Source organism: Jaculus jaculus, chromosome 3 (assembly GCF_020740685.1).
Source record: "Jaculus jaculus isolate mJacJac1 chromosome 3, mJacJac1.mat.Y.cur, whole genome shotgun sequence".
NCBI lineage: Eukaryota > Metazoa > Chordata > Mammalia > Rodentia > Dipodidae > Jaculus > Jaculus jaculus.
In genome coordinates this window covers 93,248,435-93,268,709 of record NC_059104.1, presented here as the reverse complement: position 1 = coordinate 93,268,709, position 20,275 = coordinate 93,248,435, and the positions used below count along the sequence as shown (strand labels likewise).

Sequence of the window (20,275 nt, the reverse complement as noted above, 5' to 3'; positions counted from 1 at the left end):
CAAGCTCTGTCCCCATATGTCACCTTCCTAGCCAGTTGTGGACTTTCCAAAGCCTCAGGGTCCCATGCTCACCAGAATGTTCAGGATTGCTCTGGCAGCCAGTGGTCACGCTAAGCCTGATGGCTAAGCATGTTGGGTTGCCATATGGTGTCACAGGTTCTGTCCCTCCTTTAGTCTGCTTTGTCATTGCCCAGCCCCTGCACTTTCTGGCTGACATAAGGGACTCCTGTTCTGTTTCGTTCATGGTTGCTTCTGCCCCAGCATTGTAGCCCATCCCATGACATCACCCTGCCTTGACTTCTTTTCCTTCTTCATGCCAAGCCAGTAGTAGTTAAGGGTGGTCATGCACCCCTTTTTGACAAATGAGGAAACTAAGGTCCAGAAAAGCTAGGTGTCAAGTGAGAGTCTCCTGAGGGCCTCATCTTAACACAGCCTGAGCTGGAGCTTAGACCTGCCTCTCCTGGGAGAGCCTGCCCTGCCCTGCCACCATCCTTTCTGTGAGGGCCTCCTGGAGGGAAGGGATCTGTCATCAACACTGTCACCTCAAGGAGGGAAGCTGGCAGCAGTGACAACAGCAGCAAGTCCCTCTCAAGCCTTCTCACTTGGGCAGCTTGCCTTTTCACAAGCTGCCTCTTCCTGTCTCTCTGGGGGAGAGGGGACTGAGAAATTCCCAATTCAAACAGCCCTGCCCAGCTCATCTGAAAGGCAAGGGGGTAGATTCCAGAAAATTTCAGTCTGGTGTTTCTCCCCCATTAGGAGTTATGGCAAGGCCGTGCCTGGCTCCTGCCTCTCTGAGGATGGTCTTTCCTTCTCCATCCTCAATGCTTTTGCTGCCTCTTCTGCCTCCGACCACTCTTTCTTTGTCTGCTTTAACATTTTCCCTCCACTCTTCCTATAACAGGATGTTAGTGGGTCAGGAAAACCCTTGAACCCCAAACCCTAACTTTGTTTCTAATTCTAATCAAAGAATTGAATAAAAAGACTGATAAAGATAATTATTAAATTATTATATTTATTGAGGGAAGTACAGAGCCAAGGAAAGGCACCCACATGGCTAGAGATCTCATGTGGAAGGTCCAGTAAAACCATGGAAAGAAAAGAAAGTTCAAAGAGCTTCTGCCCTGTGGGGAGATGGAGGGGATAAAGAGCCCATGTGGAGAATATTGGCTGGTGGAGGGTGGGCATCTCCTTGGCTGGCCCAGCTGGGCCTGTGCGAGTTCAGGCCCAGCCATGGGAAGTTCACCAATAGCTGGAAGTTTCCAAGTGACTAGGCAGCTCAGAGTGTGCCCTCCCCTGACACATGTACTTATAACCTTATGGTTGTGGGCTCTGCCTTTCGGCTCAGGTGAACCAGTGGGACAGCTGGTTGGTTAGGGATAGGGGTTCTCTCAGGAAGAGGTTAGCCCTGGCACCAAGTTCTTTGGGCTGAACTTGATCAACCACAATGTTTCCTAGGAAAGACCTCTGTCCTAGGAGAGGGCCCAGACTGTTTGTGGAAAAACAGGTCTAGGGAACAAGGCAAGAGATAAGAAGTCGGATCATCTTTGATTTCTAGCAAGCGCAGACTTTTCTGCCTTTGCTACTTTCAGGGGCCCAGTCTCCCTAACTGCCTACTCCCTCTCTCCCTGTAACCTTTCTGTTTTGCTCTTTCTAGCCCTGCCCTTTTCCCCACTCTGCTTCCACTCGTGGCATTTCCTCCTCTCCTTTCCCTTCTTCTCGTGGCTCCCTCACTTCCTTGCCTCCCCACAGTTCCATCCGGTACTTGCAGGACAGGGAGCTGGCTTTGAAGAACTTACAAGGAGGAGTTGGGAGAAGGATGTTTAGGAGAAAGCTCGGTGGGGTTGCCCTGGCAAAGAACCTGCCAGGTGGCCAGCAGCGGCCACAGATAGGCTTCCTGCCAGAGACAAAGCAAGTGGAGTGGGAGTGTTGGGAAGGGAGACACGCTCCCACTAATGTCACATGGCATTCCCATTAATCACGCCACAAAGAACGAAAATTGTGGGAAATCATTAAAATTACAGATGGCTAGATTAAGTAATTAGAATTTAGGCTAAAGCAGATGTTTGTAATTAAGTGTTTATTTTAGTGAATAAAATCCAGATTGGAAGAACTATTTCATGAGATTTTAATGGTTCTTCCCTAGTATTATTTTTTGGGGGGGGTAGGGGACAGAGTTTAAGCTTAGAGAGGTTTAGTAACAAATGAGTGTCCAAGAGGAGCCTTGAAATCCAGTCATCTGTGGGTTCCCAGAAAGATGAGGGTTACAGGTGTGTGTCAAGCAGATACTCTTGTTTTCATTGCAGGGAGGGGTAGGAATGTAGCCACAACTCCCTGAGTCACAATCACTTCATCTTAATTTATACCGAGTCTTTCATTCCCCTAAACAATTTACAAATAGCTCAAAAGAAAATAACAATGAGGAACCAAATGAAAATATAAAAATGAGAGAATTGAGAGTTCCTTGCCAAACAGAATGTTGGTGCCAAGAAAGAGGAGAGGATTTTAAATGAGGATTGAAGCAGTTGGAGTATTTAATATTTAGAAGAGACAGGGACAGGGGAAGCAGAGACAACTAAGAGGCATGAACTCACACAGAGTGGGGACAGCTTAGGAAAGATGAAGGGAGATTGATCTTCAGAAGAAAAGGGAATGGAAGAGAATGCAGGGAAGGGTGGAGACTTCTTCCCCTTCCCAAGTATGCCCAGAAGTAGAGACAGGGACAGGGCTTTTGTGATCAAAATCAGTATTTTTTCCTGACTGTGGCTCAAATTCTTTCCAGAGCTTCATTTGTCAATAATTGCAGAGGAAGAAGGGAGGTGCTCAGGAGAGCAAAGAGGTACTTTAGGATGGAGATCTGAACCGCAGGGAGAACTGATGGAGAAGACAGGGAGATGACAGGATCTCACACCCTGGTAGATGGAATTGGGTGAAAAAAGATTGATGTCTGTCTGGGGCAAGCTGGAGGAGCAGTGGATGGGCAGCAAGTTTTCAGAGAAGAATGAAGGATGGAGAGGAGTGGCCTTGAAGAGTGGCCAGGAACCTGGTGATACATCTGATGATAGATGAAGGACCCTGAGGACACTGCCCTGGGGTAGGGGCTATAGAGGAACTATCAACTTGGATCAGCCCAGGCTGCACTGTGGAACTCTGGGGCAGGCCGGTGAAGTGTAGAGCCTCTAGGGGACACCTCACCCATGTCATCCTCTGGAGGGCGTATGTAACTGAGACAGGTGAGGAGACAGGAACTTCAGTGATTTTCCTTCCACTTGGTCCCTGCCCCCCATATACCCAGCAGAAGTTAGAATGACTAGAAACACTGGAGGGATCTTGGGTGGCAAAGAAGGCTCAGTGGTAAAATGCCTGCTTGCCACGCAAGCATGTGGACCTGCAGTGGGATCCCTGGTAGAGTGTGGTGGTGTGCATTTGTAGTCCCAGCATGGGGAGGTGGAGGTAGGAGTGCCAGCTTCTCTAGCAGAATCAGGGTCTCCAGGTTCTCTCAGTTTCCTGAATCAGAAATTCCAATTAAAATGCCTTAAGTGGGCCTGGAGAGATGGCTTAGCGGTTAAGGTGCTAGCCTGTGAAGCCTAAGAACCCAGGTTCAACTCTCCACAACCCATGTAAGTCAGACACGCAAGGTCACTCATGTGCACAAGGTGGTGCATGTGTCTGGAGTTTGACTGCAATGTCTAGAGGCCCTGTCATAGTGACTCTCTCTCTCTCTTTCTCTTGCTCCCACTCTGTCATGAAAAATATTTTTTAAAAAATGCCTTAAGCAGAGAGACAAGTGGTGTTAACACAGCATAGCTGGACTTGAGGGTGAGACAGTTGGAGGCCCAGGTTCATTCATTCTTTGTTTTTAGCCTCAGCATCATTTGATATGAGCTTCCTGCTCAGGCATGTGTGACAACAAGCAAGAGAATTCCTTGAACCTCGGTTTCTTCCTCTGTAACGGGAGAGTTAGACCAGTGGACTCTAGTGATATGCATTAGGAGCAAGGTCGCTTTCCTTTGCAGGTAGTCAGCTAGGGACAGAGATTCAAAGGATGATGAATGCCACCCTGCCCTGGTGAGATTAGATTTTCCCTCTGATTCAGTCTGATCCTAGATGTTGATAAAGAGCAGCGTCCATGTCCTTTCTCAAAAGTTCTTGGGCTAGAGAAATGGCCTAGTGGTTAAAGTACATGCCCGCAAAGCCTAAGGAGCCAAGTTTGACTCTCCAGGTCCCATGTAAGCCAGACGCACGGTGACGCAAGCACCAAGTTTGCACATGTGCACAGGGGGTGCACGCATCTGGAGTTTGCAATGGCTGGCGATCCGGCATGCCAATTCTCTCTTCTTTCTCTCTCTCTCTTACACACACACAGCCATACACAGTCTCTCTCTGTCTCTCACTTTCACATTAAAAAAAAAAAAAAAAGGTAGTCTGTCGGGATTGCCTCAAAAAACAAAAGAAAGAAAAAGAAAAAAAAAAAGGTTATTCCTGAATGTTTCCAGAGCTGGCCATCTGTGGTCAGGTCCCTTGTGAGTCTGTACTTTTCCTCCTGGGCCCAGCAACAAATCAAGGTCCTTCATGTACATTTAAATTTAGCAATGAGGTTCTTCCACACTGAATGCCTAGTTTATAAACATTAAAAAAAAAAAAAACTTGATTCAGGTTGCCACATGGATTTTTCTGGTCTTCCTCCCTCCCTCCCAGCCAAGAGGTGGGAGAATCCCTGTCGACAGGGGAGCTTTTCTTCTCTCTTCCTCATTCTCTCTTAAAATAAACATTTCATATTTACCCTTCTTCCTCTCTACACTTTTTCAGTCCTTTGCAAATCATAGACTGGAATTTAAGACTTGAGAGTCACTGGCTTGGGGAGATCTAAGCCCACCTAATCTCTCTTCCAGCACACTAGGATGCTTTCTACCTCAGCAGTATGCTTTGGTGAAATCTTAGAATGGAGAGATGAACTGGGAGCCAAGGGAGGAAGCTGCAGTAAATCCAGGCATCACGTCAAGCCCAGAAGTACCCAGAGGAGGGAAGGGTGGTTTCCCAACATACTCATGAACAGAACACGCCCCTCTCTCCAGCCCTCAGCCCATGCTCCTGGGTCAGACCTGAGCCACTCAGCCTGAGCCACACACTGGCAGGAGGCAGCTAACTCTCAGAAGGCTCAGAGTCTCCTGGGGCCGGACTGCTGACAGCGTGGAGGAGGAGAGGACCCCTAAACAATATGGGAAGAAGGAAGAATTGGTGCCAGACAGCAATGACTCATGGTTCCCACCTGAGCGGCGCCAGGACAACCACTGAAGCCAGGAGGAAAACTGATGTTGCCCCAAACCAGAACATTCAAGAGGACTGCCCCCAGCTCTACCTACCAATCTACTGATGGGGTGATCATGTCATAACTGTTTTCCTAAACTGTCCTTAGAGAATAGGGATAAGAATAAATCTAAGAGAGCAAAAATAATTGGCCAAAGGGGTCCTGGGCCAACCTTGGGCAAGAGATCTCTTTAGGACTCCTTCTAGTTCAAACACTATGATTTGGGGTGCCTTAGAATGGTGAGATTAACTGGGAAGTGGAAGAAGATGGAATAGAATGGTTTACAGTGCCAAACAGTGGGATCTAGAAGCCAGTAACACTGGGGTAACTAGCTCCACTCTGACCTGGAGAGGGAGCACCATCCGTTATTTTCGTAAGTTCTTCTGGCAAGGAAATTAATTAATTAATTAATTAATTAATAGAAGAGCCAGGTGCCCCAGGGGAAGCTGAGCAATGCACAGAGGACAAGGATAGTCGTAAACGTCTGGAGGCGCACCAAGCACCATGCATGGAGTCCTGCGCCTAGTGTCAGAGTGTAGGAGAGCAGGAAGTGATGGATGAGCTTGAAGGGCTCAGAGCAATGTGGCTACTCAGCCCAGCTCAGCTGGACCATAGAGCTCTCCACTAATGTCAATCACAGCACGTGAGATTTCTGTGCCCTTACCTGCTTAGACTTCAGGTCACCTCAGGACCAGGGAACAGAGAGGAAAGCAGATGGATGGATCTAGGGAGACAGGAGCCTTGAAGAGACAGAGAATCTATGGCTTTGTTGGATTATGTCTGTGGGGTGGGGGATAGAGAGATATTAATATCTATAGGGCCTGTTATATGGCAGGGTCTGAATAAAGTGGAAAGGAAAGTAATAGGAAGAGGGAGGGAGAAGGGAAAGGAGATTATAACAAAAGGAATGGAAGGAGGCAGGAAATGAGGGGAGAAAAGGGAGAAGCAGAAAAGGGGGAAAGAGGGAGTGAGGAAGAGAGAAAATGAAAGGAAGGAAGAAGAGGTATACTATCCTGGCCATTTAGCAATGCACATGAACTTGGACTGGAGCAGAGAAACAGTGGGTGATTTTCTTCTATAATTGCCTTTTTTTTTAAAAAAAAATACACAATCTTTTCTTAAGTAGAAACTGTGTATGGGTACGTCTTATGTTGGTACCGTCATTTCCCTCCTCCCTGCCTCCACTCCACCGAGGGCCCTCTGCAGTGGGGTTGCTGGTGTTCGCCACGGGGCTGTGGGTTATGAGCTGTGAGAGCAGCGGTCCACCATTGTCGGGGGAGGGGCAGTGCCTCTGGATATTCCCTCCCACCCAGTTGCCCCTACATTCTTTCCGCCTCCTCTTCCGCAAAATTTCTGAGCCTTTGTGGGGGTGTGTTTTAGTTCTTCTTAAGTGCTGAGCTCTCAGCAGCTTCTGGATTTCTGCTTTGCTGCATTTTGAGGATCCTCAGTGTCTGCCTCCATCACCCGGGGCAGCTTGTCAGCCTCGGCATGGGACAGGACCTGTTGCTTATCCCTCCAGTTCCTCCGTGATTTCACCTGAATTGTCCTCACCCGGTTCGTATTACAGACTCGTCCCCATCTAGCAAGAGCACAGGAAGTGAGGCCACACACGCAGGTCTGCTTTCTGCTGTCACTCCTCCCGTTCTTCCTGCGCCCCAGAGCCTCCAGCACCTGCCTTGGGAGCACCTGCAAAGGCCTACTGGGTGTGGGGTTCTTGGCCCCTTCCTTGGCAATGCTGACTCCTGAAGCTTGCAGCCACAGAATACTTTGACAGACTTGTGAGGCCTGGATGCTACCTGTCTTTTACAGATATTGAGCTGTCACTGTCTCTGGAGGTACCCAGCGTCACTCAGCATTCAGAGGAGAGCCTGGGGTAGAGCTGTGCTCCCAAACTCTTCTCTCTGCACTTCATGGTCTCAGGATGTGTTACCTCTGTCTGGAGGACTATGTCTTCCCTCCCTGTTCCAACCTTGAAGTGGCTGGACTCCTGGCACCTGGCCAGGCAGAAGTCAGGTTATGAGAAGCCTGCCGCAGAGAACCATGACTTGCCAGCCCCTCCCAAGGGTGTCCTTTGGTGAGAGAGAGAGGACTGGACATAGGCAAAACTGATTGCCAGCACTGAAGGTCATGCTGCAGTGGAGGAATTGGCTTTGCTATTGTGTGGGGACCACTAGCCTCTTGGCATCTCTGCTCCCAGGGAACTCCCCCTGTCTTCCTGTGCCTCCCTCAGGCCCCTGTACAGTGATGCTCATAGAAGCCTCTCACTCATCAAGTCTTTCATTTCTGACCAGAGCCATACATATGTTAAGGCAGAAGTATTCTCTCCTTGCAGTCTGTATATTCTCCAAGGTCCCTGCTCTAAAGGCTATAAGCATGGACTTAACTCACTGCGTAGGGGGCAGATGACAGCCAGGCATGAATTAAATTGAGAAGTATGTCATAGAGGCCAACCACATGTCAGGCCCCATGCCAGATACCAGCAGCATGTAGCCATGAAGCCCTGAGGAGTGTGTCACTTGGCAGGGAAGATGAAAGTATGGGAGCCACTGCCCTGAACGCCTCCTTTCCTGACTCATGGCTCCTTCCACCTCTCTGGCCACATTCCACACTCTTCCTACTATGCACTCCTCTCTCCCTCTGTCTCCCACTCCAGCTGCTTCCTACCCCCAGGTCTAATACATTGTTTACCCAAGTCCTTCTGTGTTCAAACCCAGTGTTTCTTCCTCTACGAAATGCTGTGTTTGTGGTCTAACCAGACATCTCTCTATCTCTCTAGATACCCCCAATGAGCTTTGTGTGTTCCTTTTATTCTGATGATGTTCTATCTGCTCCTCCCCCCTCAACCCACTATCATCTGTTATGGGAGTGGAGCTTTAGACATAGTTTGTTTATTTATTTTGAGAAAAAGAGAGAGACAGCGGTAGATAGGGAGAGAGAATGGACATGCCAGGACCTCTAGCCACTGGGGATGAACTCCAGACACATGCTGTGCCTTGTGCATCTGGCTTACCTGGGTCCTTAGCCTCGTAGGCAAACGCCTTAACCACTAAGCCATCTCTCCAGCCCAGGAGTGGAGTTCTACTCAGCTTTGGGCTTTGAACGTACAGTGTATTATCACATATACCCTTCATGCTAGACTACAAGCATGGGTACCTTTAGGAAGAAACAGTTTCATGGGGCCTTCCAGGAGCAGGTGACCCTCCCTAAGCCTGGCAGAGGGTGAATCTGAGGGGAGTGGCCAAGTTTCTTCCCTCTTTCAGAGATGAGCAGCTCTATCCCCTTCCTGTGGAACAATGAAAGTTGTCATTTCCCTGGAAAACAGAGAGAGGGATATACATGGAAAGATTTGGAAATCAAAAGAGTGGCTTGATGCTTCAACCCATAGCAGCCTTTGCCACTGTGGTGGAGGTGGCGATGGCCTTGAATACGGCCCTGGACGCCTATAAGAAGTGGAGCACACCCAGAGGCAGGAGCCAGCCCCGGGCAAGGCAGAACCCTTTACTCTTCGAGCTCTCCCTCCCTCATCCACTTTTCTTTCCTGCCCCTTCCTCCCCTCCTTTTCTCTGCACTCTGTCACTTCTTGTCTCTGCTTCACTCTGTGCCTCTCCCAGCTGTCTTCGGCCCTGCTGTTTGACGCCGTCTATGCCGTGGTGACGGCGGTACAGGAGCTGAACCGGAGCCAGGAGATCGGTGTGAAGCCCCTGTCCTGCGGCTCGGCCCAGATCTGGCAGCACGGCACCAGCCTCATGAACTACCTGCGCATGGTGAGGAGTGACCGCGGGCCTGGCCCGGCTCTGTCCAAAGGGAGGGGGGCTCGGTGCCAGGCTCCCATGGTGGATCACGGCCCTGCATAAAATGACACTTGTGGTGGCCCGGGTTGAGTAGATCATGGCTCCCACTTGTTGTCTAATCCCTAATTCCCATGGCAAGAATCTGAACAAACTTACTCCCAAGACAGTGGCCCTTGAGCCTTGGACTATGAAGGAAAGCTGTGGTCTGGGCTTGGAGCCCGGCCCCTGCCTTGGGTGGTAATAGCACAGCTCTTGACGGCTGGGAGCGAATTGTGCAGTTGGAGCCTGCATCCTTCAGGAATTTTAGGATGCAGACTTGCATGTTGCTGCTGGATCTTCCCCATGTTTCCCTCCCCAGCCATGCTTCCATCCCATGAAAATGACATCTTTTATCAGCCCTGGTACGGAAGGGCTTGGGCTTTTTGTTTACAGTCAGAAGCAAGGCGCCCTGACTCCCTGCAAGCACAGAGGCAGCCGATTTCCAAAGAGACAAATGCTGTTGATAGGCCCCCTCCAGGTCTGGGGGAGGGGCAAAGGGAATCTAAGCTCAAGTCGGCATGGTGGCTTGTGCTGGCTTCTGAACTTGGTGCAGGGATGATGGATGTAGGCATCCTCCTCCTTGGCCCAGATGCTGTGGTTGAGGAGTAGGCAGGACAACCGGATGCTGATGGCCTTCCCTCTCTTGGCCACATCCTAAGGAGCATGTGGGTGGGAGGATGCTTATTTGGGGCCAAGTGGTCAAGGAGCCTGTTTGGCGCTGTAACTCACTCTCTCTTGGACAGGTAGAATTGGAAGGTCTCACCGGCCACATTGAATTCAACAGCAAAGGCCAGAGGTCCAACTATGCCTTGAAAATCTTACAGTTCACCAGGAATGGTTTTCGGCAGGTAAGCCTACTTAAGCTGCCATGGTGATGGCTCCCGCTTTGTTTCTTTTTCTCTCTGTGTCCCCAGTCTTCGGGCTGTCAAGTGTCCCCAAGAACAGCAGGCTTCATCCTGGGCTAGACATTTGGCCTGTACCATCAGGCTCCTGCCTGGTTTTCCCTGGCCAGCCTTCCTTCCCCATGCTACCATGTGTAGACCCGCACGTTCCCGTCATCTGGGATGCTGTGTCCTTCATTGTTCCTTTTGCTCCCTGCCCTAAACCTCCTCCTTCACGTCTTCTTCCTCCTTCTCCTCCATTAAACCTCCTGTCCCCTTGTCTGACCCTGTCCATCCTCCCCATCCCCTAATAATCAGCTCTCTTTATTCAGAACCCTCTGTAATCTTAAAAAAGGACTGGAAAGAGGAAGTCAATACAGGAAGCAGATGTACTGAAGACCCTCTTGCCAGAGTAGCTGTATGAGGGAATGCCCTATGGTAGACAGACTTGGCCAAGCACCTGATTAGAAGAACCATCATCTTCATTTTCTCCATCGCCATAGTGGCAACTCTCAGCTATGAAGCACTTACCATAGGCCTTGTACCATGTTCAGTATAACATGTACTTATTATTGACACATATAGTCCTAACCCTAGGTACTTTTCATTCATCCTTTATCTTAAAAACTTTGGGCTGAGTGTGGTGGTGCATACCTTTAATCCCAGCACTTGGGAGGCAGAGGTAGGAGAATTGCCATGAGTTCGAGGCCACTCTGAGAGTACATAGTGAATTCCAAGCCAGCTTGGGCTAAAGCAAGACCCTACCTCAAAAAATATAAACTGGGCATGGTGGTACACACCTTTAACGCCAGCACTCAGGAGGCAGAGGTAGGAGGATCGCCACAAGTTCGAGGCCACCCTGAGACTACATACTGAATTCCAGGTTAGCCTGGGCCAGAGTGAGACCCTACCTCGAAAAAACAAAACAAAACAAAAGAAAAATATTTATTAATTTCCCCAGTACAGGTGAGGAACTGAGGCTTGCAAATGACTTTTCCTTGAACATATGTCATGGAAGATCTGGTTTTGAACCCATACACACCCCCTCAAAGCCCAGGTCTTTAACCATTGTGGCATATTATGTACCAGACCCACCTTGGTAACTTGTTAAAGGTACAGTGTTTTAGCCTCTACTCACAGGAGTCTGGGTAGGTAGACCTCAGACAAGATCCGGGAACAGGTCTGGTCGTAGGCAGGTAGGTACCCAGGGTGATTCTGATGGAATCCACAGTCTAGAAGTTAGTCAGATCTGCCTCCTACCACTTTGTCCCCTATCTGAGAAGGTACGCTCAGCCCTTCTCTAGGTCCTTGAGAATTCTTTCTGAGTAGGCAGTGATTAGAACCCCTTTTGAAGGGTCACTCTTTGTAGCAGACAGTTTCAGGTTCGCTGAGATGAATTTCCAGACCAGGCATAGTTATGGAGGAAGAGATATTTATTGAAGCTTACAGATCCAGGGAAAGTTCCATTACAGCAGAAGAAGCTGGCCTGCCTTCACAGGACCAAGCAGAGAGAGAAGCACAAGCCCAAAAGCAAAAGCCACACAACACACTTCAGGAACTCCAGTTAGACACACTTTGTATATCTGTAGATTGAAATCTGAAACCCACCACCACACCTTAAGATCTGCCCAGTGACACTGCCTCCAGCCAGGTGGCTGCAGATGCAAACTACAAACTAATAAAACACTGGATATATTAGGGGCCATCTAGTCAAACCACCACATTCTTCTTAGAAGAAAGGAAGGAGTCCCAGAGAGAGGGGGAGAACAGCCGAGCCCTCAGCTTCCTACCTACAGCTCCTCCAGCTGAGGGCCACAGCTACACAGTCTTTAAGCAACAATAGTGACCACCTCTTTGCACATCTTCTCAGGTGGGGTGGGCAGCAAGAATCATGAATAGTTACTTCATTTATCTAAGAAGTCCTTTACTGAGCACCTGCTACTTGTCAGGCACATTCTGGTCTCAGGGGAAACAAGGCTGAAATGGACCCAGCCCCTGGTCTGAGAGAGCTCCCAGTCTGATAAAAGCAAGTGACATAGAAAGGGAAAAAAAAAAAAAAAAACCTAAAGTTTGAGGCTTTGAAACTCAAATCATGCTCATGGCACATCATCCCTGAATGAGTAAGCTGCCAGCCTTGTAGGGAAATCACCAATGAGACCTTTCCGCGAGCCCCATCTCCTTGGGGCTGTTACGTGAAGCACAGGCATCTCCTCTGTCGACATAAACACTTGTTGAGCATCTTCCATGCGCTAGTCTTCTTTCTCGGCACAGGTTCTCTACGGAGAATGCATCTGCTTCTGTGGAGCATGTGTCCCAGCGGGGGACAGACGACAGGCACAGAAGTACGTGTGTAAAACCATGTCCACAGTGCTATGCTCTCTGAGGGAGAATAGACCAGGGCAAGGAAGGGATGTGTGGAGAGAGTACTGGTGCTCCCTCAGCCAGGGCCCACTCCAGGAATCCCAGTCTTTAAGAACGTCCCTTTGGACCTCAGATACCATTTCTGGCACCTCTTTAATAGCATCTTCCATTTCTGATCACACCGTCCCCTTGACAAACAGTGGATGTCCCCTTTCTCCTTCATTCTGCTTATACATCACCTGACACACTGTCTCTTAGCGGCTGTGAGACCACAGTACTACCTGAGTCATTAAGAATCAACACCATCAGCCTCCTCCTCCACACTGAAGCTCTTGACCCTGCCTGGCCAGGAGCAGGGCGTGTACCATAGGACTTCCTCCTTAGAGGCTATAGCCCCTGTATCAGCTGTGTCCTCCAGTAGTATAAAAGAGGCTTCTCAAACACAGACGGGCTCAAGAATGACCCAGAGCACTTGCTTTAAAATGCCTATACTCCCAGGACCCACTGCTATGCAATTTTGATTTAGAAACACTGAATGAATTCTAAGAATTAGTCTTATAGTGGGATGCTAGAAGTTCAGGAAAGTCCTTGAAATCCAAACCTTAGGTTTGTTTCTAATTTTAATCAAAGAATTGAACAAAATTGTACTGATAAGGATAATTATTAAATTATTATATTTATTGAGGAAAATGTTGTACAGAGCCAAGGAAAGGCACTCATGTGGCTAGAGACACCACATGGAGGACCTGGGAAAGCCATGGAGAAGAGAGAGAAAAGAAAGTTCAAAGCACTTGTACCATGCTGGAGGGGGTAAAGAGCCCGTGTGGAGAGTAAGGGCTAGGGGGCTCTCCCCTTGCTCAGCCCCACTGGGACTGAGCTAAACTAAGGGGCAACTCACCAGCAGCTGGAAGTTCCCACGATCAGGCAGCTCAGATATCTATAATCTCATGGGGGTGGCCCTGCCTGCCAGCTCAGGTGAACCAGAGGGCCAACTGGTTGCTTAGGACTAGGGGCTGTCTCAGGAAGAGGCTAGCCCTGACACCAACTTCCAGGGGCTGAACCTGACCAACCACAATGTTTAAATCCTAGGAAAGACCTCCCTCCCAAGAGAGGCCCAGGTTGTTTGTGGAAAACCAGGTCTAGGTAAGAGATAAGAATTCTAGTAAGTGCTGAGTATCCTGCCTGCCTAGTTCAAGAAATTAACTGCCTACTGTGGGGACTCCACAGTTTAACTAGTACCTAGATGGATGATTGGAAGGTGGGTGATCTTGGCAACTCTAGGACAAAGCCTGCCCTAGTAGAAGAGGGTTCTGGGAGCAGAATTCTTGTTTGACCTCCCTGTGCCCTACTCCATTATTTTGCGCTGACATTGAATGGAATTTGCTGCACAGTGACCACTAAAGAGGATAGTGTATTTGACCTTCAGCTATCCTGAGTGATACACACTCCTGACGGGACTTCTAAAGTAGGCAGTGAGAATCTTCTGTATGACCCAGATTTATTTCAACAAGTCTGGCGACTGTCCTGCTGCTTAGCTGTCTGGTCCAGGCGCTGTGAGGACCAAGTGGAAACCACATGTGATATGTCGCAGGCACAGCTGTAGCTGCAAAGCACTGGTCCCCAGGTCCCACCCTAATCACCGCCCAATCTTTGCCTCTTGTCGGGGGCATCCTTCCCTGCTTATTACAGGATGAATAAATGCTTTAGAGAGGGCTGATTGATCGGGCTTCTCTTTGATAGGAGAAATATCAGTATCTCTGATATTCTTCCAGTTTGCACCAAGGGGATGGAAGGGGAGGGGAAGTGACAAGGAGCAGGGGAAGTATGTTATGAGGATCTTTTGCATACCATAGGCCTCAGGGGTGTTTTGTGCAGATCACTTCCTGTTTTGAGGATGACCCTTCAGCGCAGACCAAGGAAACTCTAGAAGAGAGGTCCAAAGACCTACGGTCAACAAGGACTTAGGGAAAACTGGGATTTGTGCTCAGGTTGGCCCCATTCCAAAACCATGTTGCGGGCTCCCCCGCTCCTGCTCCTCCCTCACTTCCCTAGAGTTCCTAGTGCTCCCCAGTCAGACCCCTTCTCCAGCTCTGTCAGTCTGCTGCCATCTGCTGCAGCCCAGGATGGTGCGTGGTTTTAATGCCCCGCTGGATGGGCTTTCGTTAGTAATGGCGTCTTCTCATTGGGGCTTGGTTCTGTTCTTTCTCTTCCATCTGGGTGAGTGACTATTAAGAGCTGGTTTTGATTATTTAGAAAGCACCGTGCAGTGACCCAGTGGGCTGTAATTGGTAAAATGTTTAAACCAAATACCATATTCTCTGCCGGTGGCTGATTAAAAGATTATTACTATTTTAAAAATAGTCTTTCAGAATTCAGGGTTAGCTTTTAACCATTTAAAAAATTACCACATTCCACTCGGAGAATGTTTTCCATCTTGTAAACTTCCACTGAAGTACATTTTGGGGGGGGGGGATGTGTTTCCTATCGTTTCCTGAAGGGGATATTTGGAACCACCCCCTCCCCAACTATTTTTGGACATAGAAGTCAATAGTATTGCCTCAGTGTTTGTCTATGTGATATCACCATCCCCTAGTCTTCTTTCTCATCCTCCCAGAGATATTCTAGAGAACGTTAGAATAGCTTTGCCTCCCTCCCTGTGTGGGAAAGAGGTTTGGGGGAAGGGCAGCCCCACTTTAGAAGGCCCTTAATTTCTTTCATTTAACTTGGTCTAAAGATCAGAGATTATGACTGTTCCCCAAGCGACTTTGTTAGCATTGTAATATGATGAACACACCTTTCATCCGAGGATCTGAAATGGCTTAACAGGCTCTAATTAAACCTTTGGGGCTTGACATCCCTAGCTAAAGATGTAGATCTACCCTTTCCTGTTGGTTCATGGTATATCACAAGGGGGCAGGCTCAGTTTCCTTCCTCTGTGCAGAGACAATGGTAACCCCTCTGCATATGATCTGGCTGGATCCATGGGTGGTTGAGAGTAGATTTGTGTGGTACTGTCTTTTTTTGATGCCTATCGTTACATGGAAGGCTGGCTTTCCTGACACAATAATAATGGTTAACACTTATTGTCGCCTCTGTGATGTACCGTGTTGGGTGGTGTACATACATATTGAAGTTTTACATCTTTTTATCAGCCTGCTATGAGAGCTGTTCTCTCAAAACTGAGGCAGAGAGATAAAGAAACACATCTACATTCGTATTGGCAGGACCCATTCAAGAACTGAGTCTGGAGATTGGGGAGATGGCTTAGCACTTAAGGTGATTGCCCTTAAAGCCTAAGGACCTAGGTTTGATTCCCCAGTACCCATGTAAGCCAGATGTACAAGGTAGCACACGTCTGTAGTTTGTTTGCGGTGGCTAAAGTCCCTGGCATGCCCATTCTCTCTCTTTTTCTGCCTCTCTGTCTGTCTGTCTCTCTCTCTCTCTCAAATAAATAAAATATAATGTATATATCTAAAGAACTGAGTCTGGAGGCTGGGGAGACAACTCAGTCAGTGAAGCACTTGACATTCAGGAAGGACTTGGGTTTGGCTATCCAGAACCTGCCTAAAATGCCTGGCATGGTGACATGTGTCTGAAATTCAAATGCTGGGGGACAGAGACGAAATCCCTGGGGCTTGCTAGCCAGCTAGCCTAGTTGACTTGATGAGCTCTAAGTTCAGTGAGAGACCTTGTTTCAAAGAAAAAGGTGGAGAGTGACTAAAGCTGTCACTGACCCTACATGCATACACACACATGGGCACTTGCACACTTGCTTATGTGCCCACACACATGAACATACATACAGGCACACATACCACACACATATACACTAAGAAAGAAAGGAAGGAAGGAAGGGAGGGAGGGAGGGAGGGAGGGAGGGAGGGAGGGAGGGAGGGAGGAAGGAAGGAAAGAAAGAAAGAAAGAAAGAAAGAAAGAAAGAAAGAAAGAAAGAAAGAAAGAAAGAAAGAGAGTGAGGGAGGGAGAAAGGAAGGAAGGAACAGAATGTGGGTCTAGCTTCCTCAGAACCCAGGGTCTTTCCATTATGCAATATTTACCCAGAGCAAATGGGCAAAGATCTTCAGCCTTCTCAAGTAATCTTCCAGCCCAATGCAAGAATAGTCAACACCATGCCCACGAAGAACACAGCCACTACTTCTCTGTGAGCACATCCTGACCTAGGGAATTCACCACTTCTTTAGGGACACATTCCAGATTCTTCAAGACAACCTCTGCCTCCTAGTTCTGCCTTGGGAACAGCTCAGAGTAGCCTGCCTCCTCTCTCTTACCAGACTGCTTTCCACTCATTCATCCTTCCTCTCCTCAGTTAGCCTAAAATTGTTTTTATATATATTCTTTGTTGAAGATTGGCAATACAGGATAAAAGAGCTACACCTCATTTAAGAGCTCATGATCATAGGGGAAAGGCACAAATTGTGGCTACCAATTACTATACTGTACTCTGATTATGGTTCTCTTATTTTTTCCTCTTCTGAACCGTGGTCCACACCCATTCCTATGGGATGCACATGATTACAGCTCTCTCGTCATGAAGGCTTTAGGGTTTGTCAGCTCTCTGTCAAAGCACAAGGCTTCTGATGGAGCTGCACCCTCAGACAGAACCCTTAATTCTTTATTTTTATTTTGATTTATTTACTTATTTGAGAGAGACTGAGAATGGATGCACCAGGGCTGCCAGCCACTGTAAACAAACTCCAGATGCATGTGCCACCTTGTGCATCTGGTTTATGTGGGTCCTGGGGAATTGAACCTGAGTCCTTTGGCTTTGCAGGTAAGTGCCTTAACCACTAAGCCATCCCTCCAGCCCTGAGTCCTCAATTCTTTCTTGCTGCATTAACTTGAAGACTGGAATTTACTTTCAGATTTCATTCTTCCTGAACTCAGGGCCTCGGGTCAGTTAGTTATTCTATTTGCCATCTTGCCCCACAATTCACTAAGCTCTCTTACATGGACTTTTCATAGAAACTAGACTGGAGCCAGCTTTTCTTGGGACAGACTATGTTCCCATGGAGATGGAGAGATGGGCAGGGCTGGGCCAGAGATACAGGATACCAAGCCTTGTTGAGGTGATAGCCTTGCTTTGTTTTCCAGAACAGATATAAGCTAGCGTTCGAAGGGCTGGTTCGTGGAATAATTTCAGTGCATTTCTAATGAAAGCCAGGGGGATGGATGGTATGGCTTATCCGAGGCTCCCTTGCAAGCCAGGAGCTCAGGAAGAAAGGTCTTCTTTAGAAGGGAATCCAGAGCCAACTTCCTGCAGGTCCTACAGGGCCCCACTCATTGCCACACAGGCCAGACTCCTTGCTTTAATGTCCTTGATGTCATCTTGCCTGACAGTAGCCCACCCAGAGGCAGGTCAGCCCCCCTTGGTAGCATTCTTAAGGGATGTTGAAGCAGCTGGTATCTTATTATAGCCATCAGTAGTGGGGGGTGGGGAGATGGGATAGGGACCAGGAAGCACCTTCTGTTCCTCTGAGGGCAACTGAAGCAGATCTGATCAGCTAGTCTGATCAGCTCCTGTTCCCACCTCCTGACCCCTTCCCCCATTTCAAAAGCAGTAAGACATAAAACAACAGAAAACTACAACAGCCTGCCTGTCAGGTGAGAGTCTGTGGCAGCGGAGGAACAGTGAGAAGGGTGTCATGGTCACACAGAGAGGTCCTGCCCAGCACATGCACCCTTGCCCCCGACTCCTCACATTGTACTTACAAGCTGCTTCTATGTGTCTCTTATGTGCAAAGAAGATCCGCTCTGCCATTCAGCCTCAGACAGGGCGCTGGTGGGGGAGGTGGTTGTGAGAATCCTGTGATTGCCACTGTCTAATACATTTTCAATTTGAGGAAGAAGTTTACCATACATATGCAGATCCTTTGAAGCTGTGAGACCTGGCTCAGAGCACCGGAGCCGGGTTTGATTGCTGGAAATCAGCAGCCTCAAGTGCCAGCTCCCCAGCTGGGGGACAAATGTGAGAGAGTAGACCAGCTGCGGAGGGTACGTGGCCTGTGATCCCCCAGGGTCAGCTCCAGTGACTTTGCCTTTGATGAAGAAACTCAGACTGTAGATCCCAGCAGAGAGAGCGGGCTCTGGGCTGCTTTGAAGGTGACTGAAAAGTCACTTATTTCTTCTTTTTTAATTAAATAGCCAGAAAAGGGAGGAATTGGTATGAAGTTTAAAATAGTTCGCACCATCTCTTAGAATCATATTCTTAGAGCTAGAGGTGAGTGAGGCCATTACACTGCTCAGACAATGCACACATGACAGCCTTATTCCTGGGGTTGAAACACCTCAGAGACCCTGTTTACTTTCATGGTGAAAAGTCCTGGGTCCTTCTTATAGTGAGCCTGCATTCCTGAACTTTCCCTTCAACAGTCTGCTGCAGTGACCATGGCTGACAGATGCCTTGGGCACAGCAGAGAAACTCACACTTAGGCCTGCACGCTTGCACAGGTGTTCTTCACCGCCCCATTTCTCACTTGGTTAGTCCTCTAGTCCTGTATTCTGAAGGTTGCTGGGAGATGGGAGCTGGGGAGGTGGGGGTGTAGAGGACCTAAAAGGCATGTCTTCCAGGTCTCAGGGAGCTCAGGACCAACAAGGATACCAGAACTACAGGATCGGAGGACCGTGTTCTGAGAGTCTTCTAAAGCCACTTGCTTCCTTACTTGTTTAAGAGATCTTGTGTCAAACCTCTCTTTGACAACTGGCATTTCAATTTTGAATTGAAAGGTTCCTGGAATCATCCATGCTTCTCTTTCTCACTTTCCATTTTCTTCCACCCAGAACTGTTGCCTTGTGTCCTGTAAGAGGCCTTCTAGTGCCTTCTCAGGGAGCCATGACTGATTCCCTGGCACCCTGGGGACGGTGGCCCAGGGGTAGATGACTTTGGAGGGCTTTGTCCTGAAGTCCTTTTCTCTCTCCTTTGGTCTCTCTGGTCACCACACATGTCTGGTTCTTTCCCCCAGGGACTTCCTGCTTCTCAGCTTCCTTGGAAGATTCACCCATTGCAGAAGCTTATCCACACATCAAACACACAGCGAACAAATTAGAGCCACTTAAATTTTTTAATAGGGGGCTGCTTTGGGGCAGAAGAGGAAGGTTTTAAAGTGCTACATTTGAAATCTATTTCTTGTCATGTGCTCCATCATGCTTCTGCTAGGGGAAGTTTGCCAGCTCCCCCAGCTCATTCCTACAGGGGCTACAAAAGGGAAACCTGCTAATTCAGTCTCGTGAAGCAGCCTGCAGCAGCCAGCACTAAAAAGGGGAGGACAAGCCAGGGCCAGAGGCATGGAGGTCTCAGGCAGGCTAGTTGGAGAATGAAGCAAGGTGTCTTGCAGAAGGGAACCAGCATGCAGAGGGCAGGGGAGTGGCTGAGCGGGAAGACTTAGGGCCAGCTCTCCCAGTTCATAGCTTTGCTTCCTCACTTTCTTCCTCAGTAAAGTAAAGAGATGATGGTCATAATTTCTGCTTCATGTGCATCATAAAATTATTGAGAACAAGGTAAAACATTGTTTATAGCTGTGCTTTGAGGATTCTACTACATTGTCAAATTTTAATTCTGTTGTCTCACATGGAGATGCTTAACTATATATCTCTCTGTTGTTGCAATATTCCTGGAATCTCCAAGAAATTCTAGCCTGGTTCAGGGCAGAAAGGACACAGTGGGGGAGGGAGGTTGAGACACAAGGTCCCTCTTGCTGTAACCACACAGACGAGAAGACAGCATACAAATGCAGCCTCTAACAGTCAACCTTGACTAGCTGAAATCAGTTCTTCCAGCTGAGCACTACCTTCTTCTCCTTCCTTCTCTAATTAAAAAAAAAAAAATTCTTATTGTTTTCTTATTTGAGAGAGAGAAAGACACAGGAAGAGAGAGAGAAAAAGAG

General features: G+C 48.3%; 1 protein-coding gene across 2 annotated transcripts in view; it reads left to right on the top strand.

Moving 5' to 3' along the window:
- Grik4 (glutamate ionotropic receptor kainate type subunit 4) overlaps window positions 1-20,275 on the top strand; it is a 464,253-nt gene that overhangs the window by 348,183 nt on the left and 95,795 nt on the right. For both annotated transcript variants that reach the window (XM_045145696.1, XM_045145697.1), the window contains exons 9-10: window positions 8,917-9,069; window positions 9,879-9,983. In XM_045145696.1, coding sequence (XP_045001631.1) covers window positions 8,917-9,069; window positions 9,879-9,983 — 258 coding nt within the window. The remainder of the gene's footprint in view (window positions 1-8,916; window positions 9,070-9,878; window positions 9,984-20,275) is intronic.